Here is a 19,444-nt window from a genome sequence, read left to right as displayed (position 1 = left end):
GTTGATTAGGGACTTAATATCGGTCATTGAATCGTCAACAGGAAAAGTATAAGAGGAGGCTTGAGGGTCAGTTGGATGCACACCAAGAGAGATCAAGAATTTGATTTTCTGGGGTTGGGATTGCTGAGGAAATAGATTAGTGATCAGTGGCAATGAGGGGCAGTTCAGCAAGGGATTTCGATCCAAGGCTGAAGAATACATATCAGAGAGGCAGCAAAGAGCCTAAGAGGGTTGACGCAGAGGACGTAGAAGCCATAGAGGCAGACGCAGAGGACACAGAGGCTAACACACAAGCCACAGAGGCTTACGCAGACAGCACAAATGGCTGTAGAGGCTGACACTGAGCTGAAGAGGTTGCGCTAAGGAGGTTTTGTGTGGCAGACTGAGAGGAGATCGGCCGGGAGAGTGTGATGTAGTTCTAGAGAGGGTGACGCAACTCCAGAGCAGTGCTTGGAGCAACTTTCGTTATCCAGCACAAGGAACAGTCAGAGTCACTGTGGGGTTGATCATCCGATTGTTGATTTGTCGGAATATCTGTCTCTGGAGAGAGGTACTACTACCAAGGATATTCTCTGAAGGGTGAGCTAATTCTGGCACCCTAGTTGTATTCAGAAATTTGCTTAATAATAAAACCCTCATAAATGCTACACCGGTTTTCCCACATTAATATTTGTCTCTAAAGAGAGGTACTACAGCCAAGGATATTCTTTGAAGGGTGAGCCATTTCTAAGACCCTAGTTGTATTCAGAAATCTGCCTAATAATAATAAAACCCTCATATATGTTGCACCGGTTTCCCGCATTAGTTTTTTCCGGGGACAATTGTCCAAAAATAACGGTGTCCCTTGTGTTGTCTCAATTTATTTCAGTTGTTAATCTTTATATTTGTGAAAGTTGCAATTGTGTTTAATTCGATGTTTATGTTATTAAAAAACTTGTTAATGTAAAGAACAAGTAGGAGATAGTAAACCAGATATTGTAGTAGCGGTTTTTGATGTGTTAGATTCAGAAATTTTCACATGGTATCAGAGGGATTGCAGATCAAAGAGGACTGAAGACACCTGCGGAAGAAATCTGAAAATTTGCAGTAGAGAAACAGTTGACCCAAGAGACAGCATTGTTCCAGAGTTGAAGCGGCAAGAGGAGGAGTGACGCGTTGCAAAGAGGGTGACGCAGAGACTCATGCAAAGCCTGCGTAAGCATTCTCAACCAAGAGAAGGGCCAGCGCAGAAGCAAAGAGGGGCTGAACAGGCTCACGCAGAGCCACGTCATCCTTCTCAGCGAGGAAAGATTGACGCAGTTGGTCGGGAGGAGCAGATTCAGCCCAAGCCGTGATTACGCAGAGCCTGAAGGGCTCAGGTTCTTCAGATGATATGAATTAAGATATCTATAATTTTGTTTCATTTATGCATATCGATATGATTAATGAGATAGAAATAAAAGAATGATTATAATTTCAATGTGAAAGCCAATAACATGAGAAGGACATGACCAAGTATGTTATACTGTAGATAACAACATATATGAGCTATACAGAAACTGTTTATTTTATATATATTGATGCATATGTTATAATATATGGACAAGTGTTTACGTTGCAGATAGCATTGTTACCGAAATGACCACGTGATGACAAAAACTTCAGTACAATTAAGGCTCAATGAGATTTCATGATAGGGTGTTGACCCTAGTCCCACTAGGAGGGGTGGAGGTATTGCCCACCATTTATCCTCCAAAACCTAGAGTCATGGGAGGACTGTGTGAATCACGCTCCCCTAGATGTGTGAGAATGACTGTTGGATGCCTACTGGGAAATCAGGTCAATATAGTTGATGCTATCACCCTTGAGGTTTATGAATGGTTAGATCAGTGTAACTGACGCCATGACATATTCTAGTAGAGGACGGATAGGATGGGAGCGGAAGAGATTAGCAAGGATAGGATGATTTTGGAATAACTTGGGAACCCAACTGAGATAGGGTATAACTAATAAAGTTGAAAACCTATAAATGTTCAAAACATAATTTTTATAGTGTCCTCACATTAAACATAAATTATATTAATCATTAAATAATTACTAATATATTATATAAAAACCTAAATTCGGGACAAAGTTTGCTGAAGGAGTGTATGTAATGACCCATCTACCAGTATAAACGAAATGTGAATTATTAGCATGCAGACAATGCATGCATATGATAGCTATACATGCATGTGTCACCTACACTGCACTAGTAGTCATATTAAATTATAAAGACATTTTAAGCACAGGATAAATGATGTAAGTGTTGAAGATATTAAATAAATATCTAACTCACAAAAAATAATATACTAGAATATGTATTTTAGTATGTGTTGTTATCATAATAAGTAACCATAGAACATTATCCAAAGGTTCTAAATTTTAAATTACTAAAGTTTTAAAAGGAGTTATATTGTTATAAAAGAAGTAACTTTATACTAAAGGTTAAACATTAAAAGGTATAATATAATAAAATATTAAATAAATATTAATAACAAAAGCACAACGTAAGTGATGAGTGTCAATATAAAACATGACTACCTCTTTAATTCATGGTAAGGAGCCACGTAATAAGACAGGGGGCACACAGCCAAGGCAATGAAAGATGAAAAAGTGATGGTTCTAAGAAATAAAAGGAGAAGGGAGTAGGACTAAAAGGGAATCTTTTGTTGCTTGGGAGCACAATATTGAGGGGAGGAAGGAGAACAATTTTAACACAGAGGTACAGACAGGAAGGAGTCTTGATTGTACTGGAGTTTTTGAGCATGGGGGATCAGATTACTTCGATTGGAAAGCATTCTGAGACTGAGTACCTAGGTTGTACCCAGTTCGGCAGGGAGGTTTTGGCCGTTTTGGTAACGCAGCCGGAACAAGATTTGCAGCAGAGCAAACAGGTTGGTATTCCTAAGATAAATTGTTCAAATTCTGTATTTAAATTACATATTCTGGTATTTTATGAACAAATTATTGTTAAACCCTCTTAAGTTTCGAATTTAGGGCTCTTACACGGAGGATCAGTGTGATGTGTCTATGTTGAATTGTTGCTAGAGCACATTCCTCGCTAAGAAGGAGCGTTGTTTTTTGGTAGCATCGGATATGCTCTAGCCATGAAATTTGGTGGAGAGGCTAAGGCACATGAAATCTCCAAGACGAGAAATTCCACCCGAATGAAGAGATATTAAAATAATTAATATTTTTAATTGGTTCCTAAGTCTAAACTTAGGAAAATTAAAATATTAATGTGTATTAATATAAAATGAGTGAGGAAGTTCTAAGAGACGAGGATCAAGCCAAATCTAATCTTAGTCGTTGATTAGGGACTTAATCTCGGCCATTGAATCATCAATGGGAAAAGTATAAGAGAAGGCTTGAGGTTCAGTTGGAGACACACCAAGAGAGATCAAGAATTCAATTTTCTGGGGCTGGGTTTGCTGAGGAAATCGAGTTAGTGATCAGTTGCAGTGAGGGGTAGTTCAACAAGGGATTTCGATCCAAGGCTGAAGAATACATATCAGAGAGGCAGCAAACAGCCTAAGAGGGTTGACACAGAGGCTAAGGAGGCCAGCGCAGAGGACACAGAAGCCATAGAGGCTGACGCAGAGGACACAGAGGCTGACACAGAAGTCGCAGAGGCTGACGCAGAAGCCGCAGAGGCTGAGGAAGACAGCGCATAGGCCTATAGAGGCTGACGTTGGGCTAAAGAGGTTGCCTAAGGAGGTTCTGTGGGGCAGACTGAGAGCAGATCAGCCTGGAGAGGGTGACACAGTTTCAGAGAGGGTGGCGCAGTTCTAGAGCAGTGCTTGGAGCAACTTTCGTTGTCCAGCACAAGGAACAGTCACAGTCACTGTGGGGTTGATCATCCGTTGTTGATTTGCCGGAATATCTATCTCCAGAGAGAGGTATTACTGCCAAGGATATTCTTTGAAGGGTGAGCCATTTCCGGCACCCTAGTTGTATTCAGAAATCTGCTTAATAATAAAACCCTCATATATGTTGCAACTGTTTTCCCGCATTGGGGTTTTCTAGGGACGATTGTCCAAAAATAACGGTGTCCCTTGTGTTGCCTAAGTATATTTCAGTTGTTGATATGTATATTTGTGAAGGTTGCAATTGTGCTTACTTCGATGTTTATGTTATTAAATAACTTGTTAATGTAAAGAACAAGTAGGAGATATTAAACCAGATATTGCAACAGGGGTTTCTGATGTGTTAGATTCAGAAATTTTCACACTTTGGGTATAAATAAAATAATGCTCCAAATCAACCATACCTCCACGAACTAAGCATATCAACTCTTCCTTTGACCAGATCACACAATACTCTAATGATCAATGTGATCACACATGGAGACTAGATCAAATTACTTGGACCATATTAATACATGACTAGATCAAACAATTTATTACAACTAGATCCACCACTGACGCCTTTACACTTTTAACACCAAGTCAACGGAACTTTTTGGACCAAATCGAACCATTACAATGACCACCTTACAACTTGTAGACTAGATCAATGTTCACATTTTTAGGCTCCTTTTATACGATGATCAGGTTCACACTTGATCAATCAAACTTTTCATGTTGTCTCAACACTCTGCATATGATGGCAACTAGTCTCTGCAATAGATTATTCAGAAAATGGTATCTCCCATTGATCACACTGGTCCAAAACAATGCGAGACCTCAAAGGATTCTTCCAGACCAAGCACAATTTCATCAGTCCACCATTCTTATATCCCCTGTGCCAAAACAGAAGAAAAACAAATTCATATCTATAATGTATGAGCATCGGTGCCAAAACAAATTCCTCAAATAACTCAAACACTCATGCTCAAATGTCAAATTGCTATTTCGTCAATCCACCATTCTTATATCCCTTGTTCCAGAACAAATTCCTCAAATAACTCAAACACTCACGCTCAAATGTCGAATTGCTATTTCGTCAATCCACCATTCTTATCCCTTGTGCCATAACAGAATGAGAAACAAACTCAGATCTATAATGGATGAGCATCAGTGCCAAAACAAATTCCTCAAATAACTCGAACGCTCACACTCAAAGGTCAAATTGCGTTGCTAATTTATAGATCTCGGCCCTTTAATTACCACAAGAAAAATAAACTGTAATGTTTGATGGCTTTCCAAGTCAACCACAATGCATTAACTCATTTATAACAGTAGATGACCAAATCAACTATAACGACTCAATCGATCCACTACACCATCACTTGATGAATTAATACATTCACACCATTCATTGGAGACCAAATTAGCCACAACACTGCAAACCACCTCATTCTAACTATCAAAACTTTACCATGGGCGATTACTGAGGTTTGTGCTCGCGATAATTTCTTTTGTGCACCTACAAGCACAGACACAGGTTATGCATGTTGAATCCAAGATGCGGACGTGGACTTGCCAAAGAAAATCTGGGCTGTAAAAATTAGGTCTGCTCTTTTGCCTCTTTGAACCAACGTCTGTACACTTAATGAGGAAAAACATAAAACTTTTGATCCAGATCTGCCACTGCTATTTCAAGCCATCTGCAACGATCTTGTCAAAACCCTGTAAACCAACAGACTTGATCAAAACACCATGCAACCTCATCAATCTATTGGCATCAATGCCAACAAAACTATCTGACTAGTTGATTGTCTTTGAGGGTTGAAATCAATGCCAACACCATGCTGCCAACTGCACGTCCCAACCCCAATGGGCAATAAGTTGCCTCATCATTAAAGGGTAATACAATTGCTATACATCATTCAAAGCAAGCTCTAACCCTTTGAGCTATGATCAGTAATACAAAAAAAAATAGGCAAAAGAAAAACGCATACAAGAGGGGTGGAAAAACAAAGGTTGAGTTGGTAACTCATGCATCCATGATTGCTTCCTCCTCACATCTATACATTCACGGTGTGGATCCCCATCATTCTGTTCCATTTGACCATGGAACTTGGCCATGAAGTCTTTTCCCCTTTGTTACCATCATTATTCACTAACACCTATCAATTGAAGGTTGGACTAAGAAAATGTTACTTCCCCTTAGGGGCTAAAATACCTAATAGGGTTGTCCTTTAGCCACTCCCACCTAGGGAGGAAACACCATTTCGAGTTCAAGGCCCCAATTTTGGAGGGGAAGCCTTATTTGACGTATTAAATAAATAGCCTTTTACATTCAAGCTTGGTTCACTTAGATGCAAAAATGATTGTTTTCCCTAATGACTAGTTCCTTTCGCTAGACTTTATGTTGTTATTGTCAGGTGGTTTAGCAGCCCATGATCTAGGCACTGTACCCACAGATACCTAGACCCTAGAGAAGTATACTGGCACCATAGGTGAAGTGTTGAGAGCCTTGGGTCTTTGAGCAGTAGCAACACATCATACCTACCTTATGCACCTTCTACACCTAGGGCGTTCTACCTCTTTTCACTATATTTGATGATTCTTTAGGATGATGCACTTGCACCAACATGCCCCAGGTCAGCCTTAGCACTCTCTGAGAGATGGAAGTTGATCCAAAGCCTAGATGAGGATGGTCTCACCTTTAGAGACTTGGGAGGGCTAGTAACACCTAGAAAACCCTCAAATATTAGAGCAGAGATGGACATTTTGAGTAATGGGAGACCCAGGAGACCACCTTTGGTCAAACTGGATTTTGGGGTCCACAGAGAGATATTGACAGAGATTTGAGGGCCAACCCTCATATCATGATTTTTAGAGGCTTCTACACCACTCATTGCACCCTGGAGTCTCAAAACATTCCACATGGAGCTTATTTGATGGATGATGTCGACATAATAAGGCTTCACGGCTCACACATGTGGGCATTTCTTTGATTTTATGTCTAAGCCAGTGGGTTGGCTTGTAACACAATGCATTATTATGATTTTACTTGTCTTTATAGGGGATTTTAGGTTAATTAGGAAATATTCCTCCTCATTAATAGAGGAGAGGACTATTGCATTTTTCATCATCATCACTTGTGAACTCAACCTCTCTTCTTGAGAATTCAGCCTCCTTTCCTATTTGAGAGATGTGATCTATGGAGCAAACCTTGTCTTGGAGATATTGTCCTGTCTTTGGAGATGTTACCTTGGATTAATGATTGACTTGTACATATATATTATCTTGTAAGTGCCTTTATTTGCAAAAAAAATTATTTTATGTCTATTCTATGGAATAAATTAGTGACCTAGGTTAAATATTGTGCCCTAATTTTGTTGAATATCAATCTTACTGAAGGTAGGTCATTTTATTGCATGCATTACTCATTGTATGATATATGAATGGCAATCCCCTTGGTGATCTTACATTAGCTCTCCCAAGTGATTTTCAATCCCTCACAAACGTAATAGACTAATAGTTAGGGTTTTGATATTAGGGCATCAAAATATCCTTACTCCTTTGCGAGTTTTAGCCAAACTAAAGAACCCATAGACTCCAACAACCCTAAGACTAGGCACTAGCCATCCTTCGTCAGTGATCAAGTCTAACTTTATCCATAAATTTTACTCTTTCTCTCTCTTTACCTAATTCGATCCTCTTAAGGCCAACCAACCACCTAGGGCCTAGTGCAAATTAGCTAGGAAGGGAAATTTTGGCTTTTGGAAACTCTAAATATCAAGGGTGTGTGAAAATTTCTAACACGAAATTCTACTGCAGTAACTAATTTATTTCTCCTACTTATTTCCCACAATAAGTTATTTACAAAACCCTTCAGTAAACATTAAAATAAATTCTACTACAGTTATCACATAATTACATAGAGAAAATAACAATGATATACAAGCACAAGAATCAATCACATCAACACAGTTGTTTTTAGACAATTGTCCCCGGAAAAACCCAATTCGGGAAAACCAGTGTAGCATATAGAGGGTTTGTATTATTAAGCATATTTTTTAATACAACTAGGGTGCCAAATCTAGATCACCCAACAGAGAATAAACCCAACAGAAGTACCTCTATCCAAAGACAGACGAATAAACTCCACAGGTGACTGCGTTGTTCCTAGTGCTGGGCAGCGATGGCTGCTCCAAGCTCTACGCTGGAATTACGTCACTTCCTCTAGGAGCTGCGTCACTGCGACACTACGTCAAAGCTCTCCCTCTGCATCACTGCGTCAGAGCTCTCCCTCTTCCTTCACCTTGCAACTCTCCCTCTGAAATCAAACTCCTTCTCCTTGAGAATCGATTTCCCTCGAGTTATTGAATATTTGCCCGATGTATCTCCAAATGACTCTTAAGTCTTCTCTTATACTTTTCCTATTGATGAATCAACGACCGAGATTAAGTCTCTAATCAACGGCTAAGATTAAAACAAACTTGATCCTCGTCTCTTAGAAGCTTCTCACCCATATCTTTATTAATACCCATTAATATTTTTATTTTCCTATGTTTAGACTTAGGAACACATTAAAAATATTAATTATTTTAATAACTCCTCATCCGGGTGGAATTTCTCCAAACGACTTCTGCATCTTGGAGATCTCATGAGTTCTAGTCCCTCCACAAAATTTTGGAGCTAGAGCACATCCGATGTGAAAATTCTATCACTACAACAACTGATTTATTTTACCTACTTATTTGTCGATAAGTTATTTACCAAAACCCTTCAGTAAATATTAAAATAAATTATGTTGCAGATATCACGTCATAATACAAAAACAAACACATGCACAAGAATCAACACATCAACACAGATATTTTGGACAAATGTCCCTGAAAAAACCCAATGCGGGAAAACCGGTGCAGCAGAGGAGGATTTTATTATTCAGCAATTCTTCAATACACTGGGTGCCAAGCTAACTTACCTAACAAAGAACAAATTCTCCAGCACTTCTCCCGGTCTCAATGTCAGGCTTACTGGCCCCTACGCAGCTCCCAAAGCTACTGCGTTAGCTCCTGCCTCTCTGTGTCACCCACGCAGGCCTTCTAGTGACTGCGCAGTCTACTGTCTCTGTGTCTGCCTCTCCAAACGCTATGCTAATCTTCTGGTGTTGTTCCCGACTCTCTGTTCCGTACCCGCTACCTCCTGCTGCTCTTCAAACCACTAGTTCGAATTTCTCAGCTAACCCCGCTCCAGAAATCGAACTAACTGGTTTCCCTCAGTGTGTTCTCCAACTGACCCTCAAGCCTCTTCTTATACTTTTCTTGTTGGTCCTTCAATAGCCAAAAGTAAATCTCTAATCAACGGCTAAGATTACATTTGGCTTGATCCATGACTTTTGGAACCTTCTAACCCAGTTTTATATCAATACCCATTAACTCCATTAAAAATATTAATTATTTTAATATCTCCCAAACCGGGTACAATCTGTCCAAACCATTTCTGGGTCTTGGAGATCTCATGTGCTTTAGCCTCTTCACCAACTTTCATGGCTAGAGCACATCCAATGCTACCCCAAATCAACACTCCCTCTTAGCGAGGACTATGCTCTCGTAATAATCCATTATGAGCATCACTCTGACTATACGGCACTGGTACCTGTGCTAATGCTAGGCCTCCCCGCCCAACATCCTCTGCACTACTGCATCCTGTACTGCTGCCCATGGCTTTGCATCTCCCAGTGCTGCATCCATATGGCAGCTCCCTCTGCATCGGTGTTGTTGCTGGTCCTTTCTCCCAATGTTGCAATTGCACTACAACTCCATTTGCATCCATGCTATTGTTGGTCCTTTTTCCCAACATTGTATTTGCAATGCGATCTCTTCTCGCCATGTTGCATTGTGCTACTGTTGACTGCTACTGCACTGCAACATCACCCCCATTTCTGCTACTGAAATGGATTCTTTATCATCTTCATCTTTTCCCTGAAATAATCAAACTTTGTTCTTCCAAGGGCCTTGGTGAGGATGTCTGCCACCTGTTCTCCTGTAGGAGTGTAGCTCAACCGTACAACTCCTCGTTGAACATGGTCTCTGACAAATTCACACCGGATATCAATATACTTTGACCGGTCGTGAAACACTAGATTCTCAGAGAACTTGATGCAACTCTGATTATCGCACATGATCCTGGTCGCCTCCATCTTTCTTCTGAATAGGTTCACAAGCAGTTTTCTAAGCCATATGGCCTCACACAAAGTTGTTCTCGCAGCCATATATTCAGCCTCAGCTAAGCTCAGAGCAACGGATTTTTGTTTCCTACTGCACCGGGAGGTCATTCATGATCCAATGTTGAAACAGTACCCAAAGGTACTTTTCCGATCCACTGAACTTCAAGCCCAATCTGCACTAGCAAATCCACTCAATCTAATATCCTTACTCCAGGTGTACAAGAGTCCATAGTCGACTGTTCCCTATAAATACCTGAGAACATGTTTGGCTTTGCCGAGTGCGCCCTCTTCGGCTCCACCATGAACAGACTGAGGGTGTTAACAACGTAGCAAATGTCTGGCTTAGTATTGACCAGATACATCAGGGACCCTATGAGCTGCTTGTATAAGGTGGGATCAACATCCTTGTCTTCTGATACATCAATCTTCTTCTAGTTGGTGATCATTGGAGTAGCCATGGGTCTACAGTCCTCCATCATGAATCTCTTCAGGATTTCTGTAACATATCTCCCTTGCCCAAGGAAGATCTCCCCCTTTTCCTGCCAAACTCCCAACCCCAAGAAATAATGCATTCGTCCCAAATCCTTCATGTCGAATTCCATGGCTAGATTCTTCTTGCAATCCCCGATGAGCCTAGATGATCCTGTCAGGAAGAGATCATCCACATATAATACTAAGATTAGAGGTTCATTCTCTACAACCAGATAGTAGAGATTTGGATCTGCGTCACTCTTGACAAATCCCATCTTCTACAAGTAGCCATCAATTCGACCATACCATGCTCTAGGTGCCTGTTTAAGCCCATACAAGGCTTTCTTCAATCTGCATACATGAGACTTCTTCTTATCTGCATACATGAGACTTCTTCTCATGTGTCTCAAAGCCCTCTGGTTGTTCAATGTATACCTCTTCTTCTATCACCCCATTCGGAAATGCCATTTTGACATCTATCTGATGAATCTCCCACCCCATCTATGCTACAAGAGATATCACGGTTCTAATAGGATGTATACCTAGCTACTGAGGCGAAGGTTTCTTCGTAGTTAATTCCTTCCTTCTGAGCATACCCCTTAGCCAAAAACCTGCCTTTGTATTTCTCAACACTGTCGTCTGCAGCATATTTAATCTTGTAGATCCATCTCGAACCTACCACTGATTTGTCTTGGGGCCTTGCCACTACCTCCCAGATAGCATTCACCATTATGGAGTTGTACTCCTCTACCATCGCATCCAGTCAAACCTGATGTTGAGCTGCCTCCTGAAAACTGGCAGGCTCCCCATCTTGAGCTACTAATGCCTGATATCTATCTGGTTGTTTTCACTCCCTCTTATTGTTCCTTGGCGCACCGATGAAGTCCTCTACATCTCGCAGAATCTAATGAATTTCCCTGCTCGTTCTTCCTTTGCCAACAGGTGCTTTTGTTAGCTCCTCTTCATCTTGTGATTCTTCCTGATCCGAAGAAGAATTCTTTACTTCCGTTGGTTGAAGAGGTTTGACCAACAGCTCCTCTTCTGACTGCTCTTTGGAAGGCATTTCTCGAGATTTTCTGAAAGCCTTGTCCTCCATAACTTCACATCTCGTCGAACTACTACCTTCCTGCTCCCTAGAAGATAGATTCTGTATGCCTTAGCGTTTTTGCTCATGGTCTCGACTCATAATTGATTTTCCCTTCCTATCTCTGATTACTTGCTCTAATACCATGTGAAAATTCTATCACTGCAACAACTGACTTATTTTACCTACATATTGTCGATAAGTTATTGACCAAAACCCTTTAGTAAACATTAAAATAAATTACGCTGCAAATATCACCTCATAATAAAGAGACAAACACATGCACAAGAATCAACACATCAACACAGATATTTTGGACAAATGTCCCCGGAAAAACCCAATGCAGGAAAACCGGTGCAGCAGAGGAGGATTTTATTATTCAGCAATTCTTCAGTACAACCAGGTGCCAAACTGACTTACCCAACAGAGAACAAATTCTCTAGCACTTCTCCTAGTCTCAGCGTTAGGTTTACTAGCCCCTACGCAGCTCCCAAAGCTACTGCGTTAGCTCCTGCCTCTCTACATCAGCACTGAGCCTCTGCGTCACCCACGCAGGCCTTCTAGTGACTATGCAATCTGCTGCCTCTATGTCTGCCTGAGAGGTTCTACGTTTGCCTCTCCAACCTCTACGTTGATCTTCTGGTGTTGTTCCCGACTCTCTGTTCCGTACCCGCTACCTCCTGCTGCTCTTCAGACCACTAGTTCGAATTTCTCAGCTAACCCTGCTCCAGAAATCGAACTGACTAGTCTCCCTCAGTGTGTTCTCCAACTGACCCTTAAGCCTCTTCTTATACTTTTCCTGTTGGTCCTTCAACAGCCGAGATTAAATCTCTAATCAATGGCTAAGATTAGATTTGGCTTGATCCATGACTTTTGGAACCTTCTAACCCAGTTTTATATTAATACCCATTAATATTTTATTTTTCCTAAGTTTAGACTTAGGAACTCCATTAAAAATATTAGTTATTTTAATATCTCCCAAACCGGGTACAATATGTCCGAACCATTTCTAGGTCTTGGAGATCTCATGTGCTTTAGCCTCTCCACCAATTTTCATGGTTAGAGCACATCCGATGCTACCCCAACTCAACATCTGATGCTACCCAAAATCAACATTTTGTCTTAGCGAGGAATGTGCTCTAGCAATACTTCCCAACAAAAGCATCACACTGATCCACGACATCAATCCTCTGCGTTGTTGATGCTCGGCCAACTGCCCCTCACCCATTGCACTGCTACAACCTGTATTGTTGCCCATGACACTGCAACTGTCACTGTTACATCTGTACTGCAGCTCCCTCTGAATATGCTGCTCATTGCACTGCCACTGCTAACTGCTGCACTGCAACTCCTTATACTATCCACTTTTGCTACTGAAACAGATTATTCACCATCCCCATCTTCTCCCTGAAGTAAACAAACTTTGTTCTTCCAAAAGCATTGGTGAGAATCTCTGCCACCTATTCTCCTATTGGGGTGTATCTCAACTGTACTGCCCCTCGTTGGACACAATGTCTGATAAAGTGACACCTGATATCAATGTGCTTCGACCGATCATGAAAGACTGGATTCTCATAGAGCTTGATGCAACTCTGATTATCACACAAAATATTGGTCGCTTCCATCTTTCTCCTGACTAGATTCACAAGCAATTTACTAAGCCATATGGCTTCACACGAAGTTGTGCTAGCTACCATATATTCAACTTCAGCTGAGCTCAGAGCCACGGATTTCTGTTTCCTACTACACTAGGAGGTCATTCCTGATCCAATGTTGAAACAGTACCCAGTGGTACTTTTCCGATCTACTGAACTTCCAGCGCAATATGCATCAGTGAACCCATTCAACTTGATGTCATTGCCTTGGGTGTACATTAGTCCATGCTCGATTGTTCCTCGTATATATCTGAGAACATGCTTGGTTGTTGCCCAGTGCACCCTCTTTGGTTCCACCATGAACTGACTGAGGGTGTTGACAGCGTAACAAATGTCTGGCCTGGTATTGACCAGATACATCAGGGACCCTATGAGCTGCCTGTACAAGGTGGGATCGACTTCTTTATCTTTGGATGCATCAATATTCTTCCAGTTGGTGATCATTGGAGTAGCCATAGGTCTACAGTCTTGCATTCTAAACCTTTTCAAAATCTTTGTAGCGTATCTCCCTTGCCCAAGGAAAATTTCACCCTTCTGCTGCCAAACTTCCAACCCCAGGAAATAATGCATCTGTCCCAAATCCTTCATGTCGAATTCTGTGGCTAGGTTCTCCTTGCAATCTTTGATGAGCCTGGATGAGCCTGTCAGAAAGAGATCATCCACATATAAAACCAAGATTAGAGGCTCATTCTCTACAACCAGATAGTAGAGGTTAGGATCTACGTCACTCTTGATGAATCCCATCTTCTGCAAGTAGCCATCAATTCGACCATACCATGCTCTAGGTGCCTGTTTAAGCCCATACAGAGCTTTCTTCAACCTGCATACATGAGATTTCTTCTCATGTGTCTCAAAACCCTTTGGTTGTTCAATGTATACTTCTTTTATTACCACGTTCAAGAATGCCACCTTGGCATCCATCTGGTGAACCTCCCACCCCATCTGTGCTCCAAGGGATATCACGGATCTAATAAAAGTATACCTGGCTACTGGGGCGAAGGTTTCTATGTATTCTATCCCTTCCTTCTGAGCAAGCCCCTTAGCCACAAACCTGGCTTTGTATTTTTCCACACTGCCATCTGCAGCGTATTTGAATTTGTAGAGCCATCTCGACCCTACAACTGACCTATCCTAAGGCCTAGGTACCACTTCCCAGACATCATTGACCATTATGGAACTGTATTCCTCCACCATAGCATCTACCCATACTTGATGTTGATCGGCCTCTTGAAAACTGAAGGGTTCTCCAATCTAAGCCACCAAGGCTTAGTATCTATCTGGTTGTCTATGATCCCTTTTCTCGTTCCTGGGCACCCCAACGAAATCCTCTGCATCTCGTAGTATCTGTCGAAGTTCTCGACTCGTTCTACCACTGGTAGTGGGTATATCTATCTGCTCCTCTTCCTAAGGCTCCACCTCTGGAGTTTTGCCTTTAGGAGAAATACTAGTGCTAGTTTCTGTTGGTCGAAGAGGCTGGACCAACAAATCATCCTTTGACTACTCTCCGGAAGGCATTTCTTTGGATTTCAAGAAAGCTCTGTCCTCCATGAACTTTACATCCTGTCGAATTACGATCTTCCTATTCCCCGGAAGATAGACTCTATATGCCTTAGCATTCTCTCTATATCCCACAAGATATCCTTTCTCCGCAGTCTGATCTAATTTCTTCCTCTTTTCTTCGGGTACATGACAGTATGCCAAAGTCCTAAATATCCTTAAATGACTTACCTCAGGCTTCTTACCAGTGAAGACACTCTCCGGAGTAATCTTACCTAATGCCCTATGAGGGTCTTGTTTTGGACATACACTGTTGTGTTGCATGCTTCTGCCCATAGAAACTTGGGCATATCTTGATCATACAACATCGCCCTCGCTGCTTCATCAATAGTCCAGTTCTTCCTTTCTGCTACTCCATTTTGCTCCGCATTATAGGGGGTTGTCCACTCCCCTCTAATGCCCTCCCTTGCGCAAAAATCAGTGAAGTCTTTGTCGATGTATTTTCCACCATTGTCTGAGCACAATATCTTTATCTTCTTTCCTATCAGATTCTCAACTAGAGCCTTAAACTCTTTGAATCGACCGAAAACATCATCCTTGGTTTTTAGAAAGTAGATCCAAGTCTTTCTGGAATGGTCATCAATGAAGGTGACGAGGTATTCGGCACAACTAAGAGCTTTTGTGGACATGGGTCCACAGATATCTGAGTGTATCAATCCCAGACCACTCTTAGCCCTATTGTTTCTTCTGAAAAATGCTTCCTTAGCGTACTTTCCTAGTGCGCATCCTCTGCATACATCATTTCATTCAGTACTTAATTCTGGAACTCCTGATACTGTTCTCCCGAGAATTCTTAAAGCCCCATGGTGTAAGTGTCCCATCCTCTTGTGCCATAGTTCATTCAAATCTTTTTCCCCATTGTTGCCTATCAGTGTCATTGGAGATTATAATTGTAATCTATACAGCCTGTTACTTCTAACTCCAATCTGGGCCTTCTTTTTCCAACTCAGGTGTTTGACATATACTTTCTCTTTAATGAAGAAAACGTCATAGCCCTTGTTTTGAAGCTAAGATACAGAGAGTAAGTTCATCCCCAATCCTGGCACATGCAGCACATTGGTTGCTCAAAGCCGATCCCCTGCTTCTATTTGAAAGACTACAGTACCTCTTCCTACGAGGGTACATTTTGACTTATTTCCCATGGTGATCTGGAAGTTCATCCTTTCTTCATGATAATTTGAAAAGCATTATAGTATTCCTGTCATATGCCAAGAAGCTCCACTATCTATATACCAAACCTCAGAGGCGGCAGAACTTTCTAGGCAAGCGACTTCTTCTTCCAGTCTGGAAGCTAAAATAGAATAATCATGATCCATATCCTTCGTGCTCTCTTCTTTCTCTGGAGATCTGCGTGAGTCCCTCTGAGTTGATGCCCCAACATCAAGCTCTTGAATCATAGCAGATTCTTCAATCCTGTTGCCTGATCTCTGCTCTGATACCATGTGAAAATTTCTAACACGAAATTCTACTGCAGTAACTAATTTATTTCTCCTACTGATTTCCCACAATAAGTTATTTACGAAACCCTTCAGTAAACATTAAAATAAATTCTACAATAGTTATCACATAATTACATAGAGAAAATAGCAGTGATATACAAGCACAAGAATCAATCACATCAACACAGTTGTTTTTGAACAATTGTCCCCAAAAAAACCCAATTCGGGAAAATCGATGCAACATATAAAGGGTTTGTATTATTAAGCAGATTTCTTAATACAACTAGGGTGCCAAATCTAGATCACCCAACAGAGAATAAACCCGGCAAAAGTACCTCTCTCCAGAGACAGATGAACAAACCCCACAGGTGACTGCGTTGTTCCTAGTGCTGGGCAGCGATGGCTACTCCAAGCTCTGCGCTGGAATTGTGTCACCTCCTCTAGGAGTTGCGTCACTGCTACACTGCGTCAGAGCTCTCCCTCTACGTCACTACGTCAAAGCTCTCCCTCTTGCTTCACCCTGCATCTCTCCCTCTGAAATCGAACTCCTCCTTGAGAATCGATTTCCCTCAAGTTACTGAATATTTGCCCAATGTATCTCCAAATGACTCTCAAGTCTTTTCTTATACTTTTCCTACTGATGAATCAACGGTCGAGATTAAGTCTCTAATCAACGACTAAGATTAAAACAAACTTGATCCTCGTCTCTTAGAAGCTTCTCACCCATATCTTTATTAATACCCATTATTTTCCTAAGTTTAGACTTAGGAACACATTAAAAATATTAATTATTTTAATAACTCCTCATCCAGGTGGAATTTCTCCAAACAATTTTTGGGTCTTGGAGATCTCATGAGTTCTAGTCCCTCCACAAAATTTCGGAGCTAGAGCACATCCAATGCTACCCAAAATCAACAGGGTGGAGTGGTTGCCTCAAAATCATTCCCCTTTCGTAAGCATTCATTCTGATTTTGTCCATAATTTCGCTTGCCTAGTTGTTTGCCCTAAGTCAAAACCCTAGTTTGGATTTAACTTCAACTTGGGGGCTTCTTGAGGGTTTCATGTGCCATATCCTTGCTGAATACATTGTTGGAAACCCTTTATCTACACCTTGACCTTTGGCCATCTGAAATCTCAACCTATTAATCAAGCCCTAGGTCTTGTGGTTCACAAATTTGACATCTCTAAGGAGAGTGAATTGTCTTCATTCATTGATTGGAGCCTTGTACTTAAGTTGCGTCTTTCCATTAGAAGCCTCTTGGTCATCTTATACCTTTATACCTGGAATATCCCTTATAGGTGACCTTATACAGGGACTCCTCCATTGATGGCAATCCATAAAGAGCAAGGGGGTTTTGGTTGTGGTGACAGTGGGCCATCACCCCATTGTTGTCTCTTAGTCTATTGATAACCTTGTAGGGTACCCCTCTCCAAGGTCTGCTAGATTTTGCGGCAACAAGAGTTTCCGAGGTAAACGTGTCCTACTATTTATGTGTTTGGTTTCATTGTTGTTTTTACTTCTGCTGTGCATATCCAAAAATCCAGTGTGTTTAGTGTATAAAAAACAGACCTGAATTTTATTTCCTGTTTTGAGCATATTTTATTGGGCACTGAATCTGAATCTAGGTGCAAAAGAAACTAACGCCCCCCACCTTCTCATCCCCGAGAAGGAGATTAAAGAATCAATCAAAGGTAACATTTATTGACGGTTCATTCAAATCACTTGAGTTTCCCCCACACAAAATCTACGTCCTGAGCTAGCCTATTTGGACCACAAACTTGACATTACAACACATATTGGGCACAACTAATATTTAAGTCTCAGACTAAGATGCTTATCAATATTTCAGAATTTACGAGCATAGGATGCTGATTTCAGCTCATTTGTGTTAATATTTAATTTCGTTTTAACATAATAAAGAAATATTTTGAGTTTTCCATGAATACTGGATCCGTACATAAATCTTGCATTTGAGAATGTTTTGCTAAATATGAAATAACATCTAATGAAAAATTTTGTTTTTGACACAATTCCAATCGACTATGGTATGTAGGCAGCAACAAGCAAGATTCAAATGAAATGGATGATTTGGTCAATTTCTTGGTTATAGAATGCTTAGAAGGTGGCCCATCTCCCCAGCTTCTATTAGTATGTATAGATTTCAAGTCGTACAGCTCATAGCAAGATAGAGTTCAGGAATTGATACAAGTAGAACAATTTCAGCTATGTTGAACACAACCATTTTTCAAAACGGGAATCCTTGGAATAATTTTAATACTTGCAGCAAACAAGCATATGAATTTTTGTCTTGACAAAAAGGAACCTAGAAAACCCCAGCTATGACCATTTTCTAATTGGATAGATCAGAAAACTGAAACTCCGGAAGAAAATTTATAAGTCATAAAACTTAACCACCTAAAAGTGTTGTGAGTGAAAAACACCAGTGGCTAAAATACTGAGCATACAAGAGGAAAGTGAATGTAAACCTGTTGTACAAATTCATTCGCAGAGCACAAGATATATGTGCCATGGCTTTTGCCCATGCAATACATAACAGAGATAATATCTTGCTCATCCTGCAGTCAAGAAAGATCAACCATCAAAGACCAGTCACACTTCAACACAAAGCAAGGTCTTATTCACCCACTAAATATTCCCAGCCGAATTACTTGGTATATGCTGCCTACGCAGGAACAATTCTAGATATTTCTCAATCATCTACTATTATACGGGAACAATTCTAGATATTCTTCAATCATACAAAAGTCAACAAATTATACAATACACTTTCAGTTTAATATTTTTAGGTTATAAGCATATGACAAGAATCAGCTACCACAGTTAACCATCAGGTAAATAGATGGTCAATGATTTAGTGAGAATGTGAGAGAATCTATCTCATTCACAAGTGACAAATATAAGAAACAAGTTGCATTATAAACTCGAATGTACAGCCTGCTTGAGGAATAAGGAAATATTAACTTCTCAGCATATATTCTCCATTTGCTAAGTGCCTACAAGTTTATGGTCAATGACAGTGAGAATGAGAAATTGACAGAGAATCTATCTCATTCACAAGTGACATACATAAGAAATAAGGTGCATTAAAATCTTGAATGTAAAGTTCAACCTGCTAGAAGAATAATTCAGT

General features: G+C 40.7%; 1 protein-coding gene across 1 annotated transcript in view; it reads right to left on the bottom strand.

Moving 5' to 3' along the window:
• Positions 1-18,925, bottom strand: part of LOC149205001 (protein SIEL-like) — an 86,023-nt gene extending 67,098 nt beyond the window's left edge. Inside the window, exon 1 of the mRNA XM_089393398.1 lies at positions 18,780-18,925. Coding sequence (XP_089249524.1) covers positions 18,780-18,845 — 66 coding nt within the window. The 5' untranslated portion in view covers positions 18,846-18,925. The remainder of the gene's footprint in view (positions 1-18,779) is intronic.
• Between the last annotated feature and the right edge of the window lie 519 nt (positions 18,926-19,444).

Source organism: Pinus tabuliformis, chromosome 1_2 (genome assembly GCF_031772625.1).
Source record: "Pinus tabuliformis cultivar Carrire ecotype Pingquan chromosome 1_2, CPIR1, whole genome shotgun sequence".
Classification (NCBI taxonomy): Eukaryota; Viridiplantae; Streptophyta; class Pinopsida; order Pinales; family Pinaceae; genus Pinus; species Pinus tabuliformis.
The sequence above is the reverse complement of the archived record's forward strand: the minus strand, read 5'-3'. Positions and strand labels throughout refer to the sequence as shown.